The sequence below is a fragment of the Gadus chalcogrammus genome, chromosome 6 (assembly GCF_026213295.1).
Source record: "Gadus chalcogrammus isolate NIFS_2021 chromosome 6, NIFS_Gcha_1.0, whole genome shotgun sequence".
NCBI classification, from domain to species: domain Eukaryota; kingdom Metazoa; phylum Chordata; class Actinopteri; order Gadiformes; family Gadidae; genus Gadus; species Gadus chalcogrammus.
In genome coordinates this window covers 19,869,944-19,882,083 of record NC_079417.1, presented here as the reverse complement: position 1 = coordinate 19,882,083, position 12,140 = coordinate 19,869,944, and the positions used below count along the sequence as shown (strand labels likewise).

At 48.2% G+C, this 12,140-nt stretch overlaps 1 protein-coding gene across 1 annotated transcript in view; it reads left to right on the top strand.

The window, feature by feature from the left end:
* The window catches only part of LOC130384438 (transmembrane protein 132C-like), a 35,241-nt gene that overhangs the window by 3,537 nt on the left and 19,564 nt on the right, over window positions 1-12,140 (top strand). The window contains exon 2 of the mRNA XM_056592623.1: window positions 1,473-2,370. Within this exon, the coding sequence (XP_056448598.1) occupies window positions 1,473-2,370 (898 nt within the window). The remainder of the gene's footprint in view (window positions 1-1,472; window positions 2,371-12,140) is intronic.

Genomic DNA, 12,140 nt, shown 5'->3' with positions numbered 1-12,140 from the left:
TCACTCGTCGAGCTGCGTTTGGCGGGTAAAAAGTGTGTTGTTGTGGCCGCTGTCTCGAGGACCCTCACACATCGTACATATGCACATCTGAATTCTGATGCCGATCTCAAAGAACTTTGTTCATCTTCCGTCAGCCGTGTTGAAATCACAGTGAGAGGCTGATGCAACGGATCACTTGCTCGGATTCACACTGCAGCTAATAGCCTGTCTTTTTCTGTTCAGCCCCCTTTCTCACTCTGCGTACGAGACCTGTGCTTCGCCCCATCAATTTCAATATAACCTCTACAGTAAACACATTAGGGTTATCATCCTTTGTATTCACCCAGTAAGGTAATTGCATGATGTAGCTGGTCCCCAGCTCTAATAATAATCATCTGTGTAATCTATTAAATGGATGCTTAATAAGGACACACACAGCTCTAACCTAGGCCCCAATGGATCATATAGAGTTGCAACCCCTATCCCGAGCCACTCCTCCGCCTCCTCCCTATACTGAACCCTATCCACTCATCCACTTCTCCAGTTCTCCCCCACTCCACAGACTTCTCCACATCCTCCCTCACCTGAACCCCACCCACTCCTCCCATACCCCACCCACTCCTACACCTCATCCCCTGCCCGGTCCTCCCCCTCCTCCCCCACTCCTCCACCTCCTCCCTCACCTGAACCCCACCCACTCCTCCCCTACCCCACCCACTCCTCCAACCTCCTCCCCCGCCCGGTCCTCCACCTCCTCCCCCATCTGAACCCCATCTGCTCCCCCATTCCTCCACTCCTCCCCCTGCCCCAACCGCTCCAACACGCCTCCTCGACTCCCACCCGCCCATCCACCTACTCCCCCAGCCCCACCCATTCCTCCACCCTAGAGCTTAGCAGATCAGACCGCTGAGGACGTGTGGTTGCTGTTTTTTTCTCATCCCGGGTTAGGGCCGGTCAGTACACATGACGCATGCTCTCCTTTGCCCTTTTCAGTAGCTATGACCTGAAGCTGGTTGGGTTTGCTAATGCCTTTGAATCATTTGAGTTGTGTATCGCTTATAAACAAGGTACATTACCAAGAAGCACATAATTACAAAAGCAATCACTGTGACCCCCATATTGGGTTGTCTGCTTTAATATTGCTGCCATGATATCCCTCTGCGTCCATTTGTTATCCGCTGGTTTAGAGACTACAATGTCCCAAATCCTTTCGAATTGTAATTCATATGATTTCCCTCATGGACCAACTATGGGGATTTTTCTTATTAAATTGGAGGGTTAGATGATTTTGAGCGTAATAACTTAAGCGTGATAGCTATTAGTTCCCTGGAATGAAACAATGCACAAGGCTCGTTCCCCAATGGTCCTTTTAACTTTCAACTTAATTTAGTTTGTTTAGATCTGAGGAGACTTTCCTTATATCCTAATTCGTAACTTTAAAGGAAGCCTTCCCTCGATATCCCTAACACGCTTTTCTTCTCTTCGTCCTCCAGACTCGGAGAGAGGGGACGTGAGTGACAGCGCTAAGAGCTCGGTGCCTCTCCCCATCTACCTGCCCGTCGACTATGAGCTGTTGGACGCAGAGTACTTCCTCCTCAAGGAGGCGGGCCAGGACTTCATGAGGAACTCCAGCATGGGGACTCACACACAGCCCTTCGTGGTGCTGCGGGCCAGTGGCCAGCCAGTGGTCAACGCCAGCTACGGCCCGCTGTCGGCCCAGCAGCCCGTCCCCCGGGACCTCCTGCAGGGCGTGCCGCTCTTCAACGCCCCGGGGGCCCTCACCTACAACTGGAAGATCCAGTCCTTCGTGCTGACCCCCAGGGTGTTCTCCTCCAAGCCCAAGGTGCGGGTGCTGTTCTACGTGGCGGGGCGGGAGTGGGGCGGCCGGCCGGCGGAGGTGATGGAGGAGCTGCCCTGCGTGACGGTGTACGCCTTCTGGCAGACCCAGGAGGTGAGGGGCTCCTGCACCCTGGGGGGCGAAAAGGGGACCTGCATGGCGGAGCTGGTGCCTCTGCCCAGCTGGTTCGCCGCCGCGGGAGGGGAGAGCAGCAGCAGCAGCGAGAGGCAGGACCCGTCCTCGGGGAACCCCGTGGAGCTGTACTACCAGGCCTGGCCCAGCGCCGGCGGGAGCTGCAGCTCCCCGGAGGTGGGGCGCCGGGGGGGCCCGGGGGGGCAGCAGCGGCAGGCCAGGGTGCTACCGGTCACGCCCATGCAGAGGATCGGCAGCTTGAGGCTGCTGCAGGTGCCCAAGGGAATGGCCACGCTGTCGCGCCTCAAGCTGGGGAACGCCATCGTCATACGCACCGCGTCCAAACCGCTGAAGAAAACGGACATCGCCACCTTCTACATCCTCATGGTCTCCTCGGCCCAGCTTCTCAACTTCACTCTCCGGTAAGTTTTTCGATTTCCCGATTACGAGGTGAAGAAGGAATGGCTGTTCTTTAACCAAACAAATCGAATTGGTACGATTCAGGATATATTTAAATACATTTTTGTTCAAGAGATCACGTAGAATCCCATGGAGGTTTTTTAACAGCGGTGTGAGTCCCCTTTCCTTATTTTCCCTGGAAAAATGTGTTCCTACTAGACCAAGTCCGATGGAGTAAGAGAAATGTAATTCATGGAAAGTATAATAATATAATTATTATAATTATTACTCAGATTTTAGTACCCCGATTTTCCAAATCTGTGATAAAGAGTAACATATATTGTAAACATCGAGCATGTTGTGTATTGCGAATCCCAAATTCTTCTGAAATATCATGTTTGGATTGGAATTTATTGATTTAGTTTTAATCGTATTATCAGTGCTGCTCTCCAGTTGAATGAATGAATGTCATTCACATCATGCTGGTGAGGCAGAGAGATTACCACCTGAGCACTGTACTGACCTACATATCGCACCCACTTCATTGTATTACGGATGGTTTTATGGCCGCTCACTACATTAAACCTCATGTGATTATTATTAAGCAGGACTTAAAATAAAATCACATTTCAACAGATCACAGTCAAATCCAGTCAACGTAGTCCCAAAGAAATGAAGGCTAGCTCGCTCAGAGGCATAGATTTGTTTTATGGACTTTCTAGTTGACCATGAGAATGTCATTCACCCGGTAGCATGGATTCATTACTGTGCTAAAGCGTTTTGGCATCCCATTACGATCTCTGGGATCTTTATTATCTCTTTTACGAAGGCTTTGACTCAGAGGTTATCGGACATTATTTGCTTTGCTTTTGCTGTCTTAGTCATCTGTGAGCATCGCAGGGCTGCTCTGTAGTGGAGGCTTGTTTAATCAAAATGACAAGAGAAGATGCCGCTCTATTTCCCCTTATTCTTGTGTCCTTGTTTCTTCCCTGACTAAGCTCTGACGCAGAAAATGAACTCCTGCCGTTCCCCTCTTGTGTTTTTTATACACACTGATCTCTTAAACCCATACTGTCCTTTTAAACTCAGTTCCCGGTTGTTTCCAAGTAAACACAGCACACCACTCCTTTCCTCTCCCCTCTTATCCTCTCCTTTCCTCTATTCTCCTCTTCTCCCTGCTCCTCTCCTCTCCTTCCCTCCTCTCCTCCTCTCTTCTCTTTTGCTCTCCTCTCCTCTCCTCTCCTATCGGCTCCTCTCTTCTCCACTCCTCTCCACTACTCCCTGCTCCTCTCCTCTCCGCTCCTCCCCTTCTCTCCCCTTCCCTTCTCCTCTGCTATACTCTTCCATCCTCTCCTCCCTGCTACTCTGCTCTCCACTCCTATCCTCTCTTCTCTCCTCGCCTCTTCTTTTCTCTTCTTCTCTCCCCTCCTTCCTGCGCCTCTCCTCTCCTCTCCTACTGTCTACTCCAATCAACAGTTGGTCAATTCAGTGCCACACAGCACCAGGCAGGCAGTGGTTGAGACCTGTCCTTGTACAAATCACCAACAATAGAACAGACGGCTCAGTGGCTCCCACCAGTACACAGGAAATAATGCATTTACTGCTGTGCATTTGCTTCCACCACCACCACCACCACCAGCCGCACCACCACCACCACCACCACCACCTCAGCCCTCATTTCTGTAAGGCCATTAGCACCGTCCCACCCCCAGCACCCCGCCCCCCTGCTGCTTGTTAGGTCATTAGCAGGCCCCGTGAGTGGTCTCCGTAACAGCTGTCTGTGTGCTTCATCACTGTCTGAACGGCCCATTTAGTTACGCTGAAATACCCCCTTGTCAGCCTGGTCGACCCGCTACCGGGAGTAGTGAGTGAGTCAGGGGCTGGGTCGTGTGTGTGTGAACATGTGTGATGGGGTTGTGTGTATGTGTCTGCGTGTGTAAGGGTCTTGTGTGTGTGTGTGTGTGTGTGTCTGTGTGCGTTGGGTTCCTGTGTGTGTGAACATGTGTGTTGGGGTCGTGTGTATGTGTACATGTGTGTTGGGTTTGTGTGTGTGTGTGTGTGCGTGTGTAGGGGTCGTGTGTGTGTGTGTCTGTGTGTGTTGAGGTCGTGTGTGTGTGTGTGTCTGTGTGTGTTGGGGTCGTGTGTGTGTGTGTCTGTGTGTGTTGGGGTCGTGTGTGTGTGTGTCTGTGTGTGTTGGGGTCGTGTGTGTGTGTCTGTGTGTGTTGGGGTCGTGTGTGTGTGTTTGTCTGTGTGTGTTGGGGTCGTGTGTGTGTCTGTGTTTGTTGGGGTCGTGTTTGTGTGTCTCTGTGTGTTGGGGTCGTGTGTGTGTGTGTCTGTGTGTGTTGGGGTCGTGTGTGTGTGTGTCTGTGTGTGTTGGGGTCGTGTGTGTGTGTGTTTGTCTGTGTGTGTTGGGGTCTTGTGTGTGTCTGTGTTTGTTGGGGTCGTGTTTGTATGTCTCTGTGAGTTGGGGTCTTGTGTTTGTGTGTTTGTGTTGGGGTCGTGAGTGAGTGTGTCTGTGTCTGTTGGGGTGTGTTTGATGTCTGTGTGTGTTTGGGGTGTGTGTGTGTGTGTGTGTGTTTGGGTCGTGTGTGTGTGTGCGTCTGTGTCTGTGTGGGTTTGGGTCCTGGTTGTGTGTCTGTATTTGTTGGGGTTGTGTGTGTGTCCCTGTGTGTGTTGGGGTCATGTGTGTGTGTGTCTGCACGTGTTGGGGTCGGGTGCGTGTGTCCGTGTGTGACGGGGTCATGGGGTGGGGAGGAGATGAATCCACACCTGTCTGGCGCTGGAAGTAATCCCTCATCCTCTGTGACGCTTTGATAAAGGTCGTGGTGGAGTGCACGCACCGTTAACGTGAAGGTCAATTAGTTCCGTCTCATCCCGCCTGCGCTCCTCTCTCAGCGGGAGGGGCACGGCGAGCACCTCGTCAGCTCGGGTTTTTTTTATTGATTTATTCATTATGTTGTTAATATATGAACCAGTTATGAACTCCAAAGAGCATACAGGTTTCATGCTAGCTTGTTAACCTCAAGGTTTTCGTGATTAAAACGTTATCCTGTATCACTCAGTGCCCGCCCAGCTTTATCATATTAAATGCATGCATGTATAATTATGCACGCCTTATCATTCATCATTGGTTTGCGTGCTCTGACTCCTCCCACTTGGCAGCCCCATGCCTTCAAGGCCCCACCGGCTCCACCGAACTTACCGATGACAAGCACGTAGCTGATCGCCAACGATCAGCTACGTGCTAAACGACGGACATTTGCTTGCATAATTAACCATTGCATCTGTTTCTGATTGCATCGGGGTGCAACAGGGGCCCAGCGGCCCTGAGGCGATGTGTGGAGGAAAAAAGAACGGAAAACAAATCCGCTAGGCAGCGTGATTAAAAACACCATCGCTCCATCTAGCATCCATCCCTCCATCTGTAACTCATCCAGCCATCATCCATCTGTTTTCCCCAAGCCGCCCTTAATGAGGCGGTGAGTCTGGGTCGTACTTCACAGGTCACCATTACTGTTGCGGCCGGCTTGTCTGCTGGTCGACACTGGGGCAGTCTGATCCTTCTACCAGGCTCCACCGCCCAGTTTGTTCCTGTGTTTTCCTTTGGAGCCTCGAAATTGAGCCTTTAGAGAGAAATAACTGCGCAACACAACAAGAAAAAAAGTCAAGAGAAAGACTACAGAAGACACTTGGAGAGAAAGAGCAAACAGCACGACTTGCATAAGACATGGGCCAAGGGGCTGGGTTGATCGTGTGTGACAGAGGTGGAGAGGCCATGTGTGGGCTCGTGTCCTAGTTTGCAAAGGGAGTTTATGTCTGCATGGAAGGATGCCAGAGGTCAATGCATTTGTGTGTGTCTTTACATAACACATGCACCTGCGACATCACGTCAGTGTTGGTGTGTGCGCACATGCATGTATGTGCGTGTGATAGTCTTTTGGCATGTCTCGCGAGTGTTCTCCTGCTGAGCGTGTGCTCGCCAGGGACTGAGGGGAGTATGTTAAGGAGTATGTAAAATATGAAAAACCCTGCTGCCACTCATGCCTCACCTGCTCGGAGGTGAGATGGATGGCGCGCTCGGCAGCCAAGAGCTGGTTCTCTCACACTCTGTCAGCTTCAGTCTCCCTGGGCATCCGTCTTCCCTGGCCTGTTGGAGCTCAAGTAGCAGGCTCCCTGGCCCAGCCTCCCCCGTGCCTCCTAACCGCAGACATGGTCTCTGCTTCTCTCCATCCACAGTTTAGAAGCCGAACAGGGAAAGTAAATCCTTTGTTTCTTGGAACAGTGCCTTCAGGGCGGGCTTTCTTCTTCTTCTTCTTCTTCTTCTTCTTCTTCTTCTTCTTCTTCTTCTTCTTCTTCTTCTTCTTCTTCTTCTTCTTCTTCTTCTTCTTCTTCTTCTTCTTCTTCTTCTTCTTCTTCTTCTTCGGGGGGGAAAGGTGCTTGTAAACTTGGAGATTATCCGGGGGATCTGAACTACAGGCTGGCCACGCTGATCTCTGTGTGCACTTTGTGGTGTTTTCTCAATGCAGGCCAAGTCGTTCTGCAGCCATTACTAGCTTAGCGCCCGGGGGATTGGCCCGCAGTTCAAGATACATGACATGTCACCACCCTTACATCCATGGCTGCACAGGATTAAAGTCCAATTTTCTGATAATTCCAATCCTGCAGTCCTTCTGTAATCTCTGCAGTTAGAGACACAGATGGAATGTAAAAGTTGAAATGCATGAAACCTGAAATTGTTCAAAAAAATTATAATCAATGGTTGAGTCCTTTAGATTTTCAGTCCATGGGAGGATATGAGCAGGCAAGAAGATCCACTTGGAACAACTGGGTGATAATTCAATGTGTTATTGATCTTATGATGTTATAATATCTGGGATTTCGGATAGAAACTTTTATTTATTTACATATGGAATATAGAAATAATTATAATTTTCACTTGTTGAAGGCTGAAAACATATATAAATATATATCTATATCGATGTTATAGTTGCTGTGTTTGGGCTAAACAATGAATCCAATGACTGTATTTTAAAAACTGCAGTAACTGTATTCATGTAGCAGGTTATTACTGTATTACTGCCTTATTTCGAGTGCTGACCTATCAGATGTTGCTTCTGCGGCGTCTGAGTCGCCCATGGCTCCATCTTTTATCCCTACTCACATAGCTTCATCCCTCAGATCAAAGATGCCGCCCCCACTGCGCACGGCTCCTCTTCATGTACTCTGGCTCAGTGTTTGTGTGTGTGTGTGTGTCAGTGAGTGGGTCTGGGCATATGTGAGTTACTTTATTTGTGTGTGTGTGTGTGTGTGTGTGTGTGTGTGTGTGTGTGTGTGTGTGTGTGTGTGCGTGTGTGTGTGTGTGTGTGTGTGTGTTTGTGTGTGGCTGGTTCTCTGTAGTACCCTGATGTTTGCTATTGCAACCCAAAAACACCATCAACATCAACATCGGCCACGTTCCCGGTGTTTAAAACCCGCAGAAACATGAAAACAAAGCAGAAATAAATACATGTATTCTACAAATTCATTTCAAAGGGACTTCTAAAAGACACTGAACCCCACTGAAATGCCACTCTCTCCCTTCCCCGTGTATGTGTCTCCTGCGAATGCACACAGGCAGGGTTTAAGCATACCAACCCTACCCAACCCCATCCTTCCCTGGAATCACACAGAACTCGCATCATAAATAGAACAGACAACGTAGAAGTGGGGGCATTGATCCCCGAAAACCGACTGGCCCTGGCGGTGGAGCTAATGGGGATAACCTTCGCCATCTGGAGTTCGTACGCTGTACAAAATCTTCTATCTCACTGGCGGCAAAAGTGGCGCTACTCAACACCAGGTCGGTGTCGAATAAGACGTTCCTTTTAAATGACTTTTTCACTCAACGATGCCTGGATTTACTGTTCTTAACGGAGACTTGGTTAGGTGCGGGTGAAACATCCGTCTTTGGAGAACTTTGTCCAACTAACTGCTCCTTCCTTAGCACGCCTAGGTCTTCTGGGAGGGGTGGTGGTGTTGCTTTGGTTTTCAGGGATACATTCAAATTACGGCTACTTTCTGTGGGGTCTTATTCCACCTTTGAAATTCAATGCGTAATGGTGGAATCTACTTCAACTCCGTTAGTGTGCGCTCTGGTCTACAGGCCCCCGAAACCAAACAAGGACTTCATTTCAGAATTTTCTGACTTTCTGTCGCATTATATAACTTTGCATGATCGACTGTTGGTTTTGGGTGATTTTAATATCCACGTCTGCTGCCCAGATAAACCTATGGTTAAGGAATTCTGTCATCTGTTGGATTCTCTTGGCTTTATGCAACATATTAATCAGTCCACTCATGTACTCGGGCACACCCTAGACTTAATTTTATCCCATGGCCTGTCCATTGATAATGTTAATGTTGAGGATGCTTACTTATCCGATCACAAACCTATTGTATTCAATGTTAACATTTCTGATCCTCATTGCACAGCCAAATCCCCTGATCGCTATGCACGCTACATAGGCCCTCTCACTGCCGAACAGTTTGCAGATAGCTTTCTAGCTAGTGATGTTGCTACTTCCATTTTAACTACTACTGATCCCCCCCCTTGTGCAGATGAACTACTGAGTATTTTCAACTCCTCATGCTCAGCAATCTTAGATTCCATTGCCCCCTTTAAGATCAAACGCCCCAAACTCATATCACAACCTTGGCTGGATGACACTACCCGCTCTCTCAGGCGAGCCTGTCGGACAGCTGAGCGAAAGTGGAAGAAAGATCACCTCACTGTTTCTTTCCAAATTTTCAAGAACTCTCTAGCAACATTCCAAACAGCAGCTAAAGCAGCCAGAGTTATACACTTTTCCAATATTATCAGTGAACACGTCCATCGTCCCAAAATCCTTTTTAGCACTTTAAACTCAATCATCAATCCACAAGCCCCCTCACAAGTCGAGCCATCCACTGACATCTGCACGACATTTATGAAATGTTTTATTGACAAAATCAATCACATTAGGCAGTCTTTCACCCCCTCATCACCAGTCACTTCCCTGCATCACTTAGGCGTTAGGCCTTCAGCTCTTTTTGACAATTTCCTACCAGTGTCACTAGAGGAACTAAGGGACATTGTTAGGGTCATGAAGCCCTCAACTTCTCCTAACGATGCTGTCCCCTCCAAAATAATAAAAGACGTCTTTGACTCAATCGGCCCAAGTATTCAGGTCATCCTCAACTCTTGCCTGACCAGGGGTTTTGTTCCTGTAAGTTTTAAGCAGGCGGTTGTCCAGCCACTGCTTAAAAAACATAACCTGGATGCAAAATGTCCAAGAAACTACCGTCCAATCTCTAAATTACCTTTTATTTCAAAAATCCTGGAAAAGGTGGTTTTATCACAACTATTGCCCTTTTTAAACCATGCCGAGATTTTAGAACCCTTCCAATCAGGTTTTAGATCACGTCACAGCACTGAGACAGCCTTATTGAAAGTAACAAATGACCTGCTCCTCACTCTAGACTCTGGAGAAAATGCCATTTTGATCTTACTAGACCTCAGTGCCGCCTTCGACACTGTCGACCACAACACCCTCATGTCGCGCCTGGAGCAGTGGGTTGGTATTAGAAGCACAGCTCTTCAATGGTTCTCCTCCTATCTCACCAATAGATCTTTCACAGTGTCTATCGGACAGTTCTCCTCACCCTCTGCCCCTGTGTCCTGTGGGGTTCCCCAGGGGTCCATTTTAGGCCCTGTCCTCTTCTGCCTATACATGCTCCCTCTAGGGAATATAATCAGGAAGCATAACATTGCATTTCACTTTTATGCTGATGACTCGCAATTATATCTCCCTCTCAAATCTGCAGACTCGCTCCAGACCCTCCTTGACTGCCTTGAGGAGGTAAAAGTTTGGCTGGGTAGTAACTTCCTCCAAATTAATAATGACAAAACGGAAGTCATTATTTTTGGCCCTTCCAAATCCAAAACCCCTCGCACGGCCGACTTAGGTATTCTCTCCCCCTACGTCAAATCCCACTCCAGAAACCTGGGTGTCATCTTTGATTCTAATTTCTGCTTTGACAAGCAAATTGCTGCTGTGGTCAAGAGCAGTTTTTACCAGCTCAGAGTCATTGCCAAGATGAAACTCCATTTATCACTTCACAATCTGGAAATAGTAATACACGCCTTCATCACATCACGGCTGGATTACTGCAACTCCCTTTACCTAGGACTCCCTCAATCACTCCTCTCTCGCCTTCAGTTGGTCCAGAGCTCCGCAGCAAGGCTGCTGACTGGATCCAGAAAGCGGGATCATATAACCCCCATCCTAGCATCCCTTCACTGGTTGCCCATCCAGCACAGAATTCATTTTAAAACCGTACTTATGGTTTTTAAAGCCCTAAATGGCCTGGCCCCGCCGTACATCACAGAGCTCATCCACCACCACTCAGCACCCAGGTCCCTAAGATCAGGTAGCTTGGGTCTCTTACACGTTCCACGCACTAGGCTAAAACAGAGGGGTGACAGGGCTTTTGCTGTGGCTGCCCCCCGCCTTTGGAACGAGCTGCCGCCTGCAGTCAGAAACGCTCCTTCCATCACCATTTTTAAATCTAGGCTTAAAACACACCTTTTCGCCCTGGCCTTTCCTCCCCTTTTGTGATATCTCGTTATTTGATATGTTTTTATCTATGTCTATGTATGTGGTATGTGTTCCTTTATATGCCTCTTTGCACCATGTACGGCACTTTGGCCAGTGAAAACTGTTTTTAAATGTGCCTTATAAATACATTTTACTTACTTACTTACTAGAAGACCTTTATAGGAGACGCAAAAAAAAAAAAAATGTCTCTCTCCTGTTGCACTTCAAGCCCCGAATCAAGTGTCAAACATGCTACACTCTAAAGCCTGCCCACCAGGATCCAAGGAACGCCTGCACCATGGCAGATAGATTTGACCATGTGGCAGCTAAAAAAACCAATTGCTTAGACTTTTTTAATCTAGCAAGTAAAAATACGGTAATAAATGCTGTGGTGATGAGCACGAGCAGCATTACAGGATGTTGATGTGTGCATACACTGGCATATTGACGATGTGAAGCGTTCACAATAAGGAAAGGAGTTTTCAACGTAATTAAATAAATAAACAAAGAGGGACTAATGGAGTGAAAAAAAAAAAGAAAGAAAGAAAGAAAGAAAGAAAGAAAGAAAGAAAGAAAGAAAGAAAGACAGACTCCGGTTTGCTGAATGCTCCTCGCTGAATGTGCTCTCTCTATGCTCTATCTTTCCTTTAATCAATGGTCCACACACCGAGAATGCAGGAAAACACACACACATGGGCACGCGCACACACACACACACACACACACACACACACACACACACACACACACACACACACACACACACACACACACACACACACACACCAACACACACACACACACACACACACACACACACACACACACACACACACACACACACACACACACACACACACACACACACACACACACACACACACACACACACACACACACAGACGTATAAACACACACACACAGGGACACACCGATAGACAGACACGAACACGTGTTTATACTTCAATTAGATGTTAATGTGTTTGAACGCATCGTTCTTCTCTCTCTAATTGTTGCTCTTTAGTCTGACTGATGGCGCGCACAGGGATTCACGGCTGACTTTGAGAGTCCTGGCCAACCGCTACTCCTTGCCAAGCTGAAGATGCACTCAGAGGCAGATTGATGAGACGCCTATGAGGTTGATTACTCTTTCCTGAGAGAATCGTAACGCGCTCTAC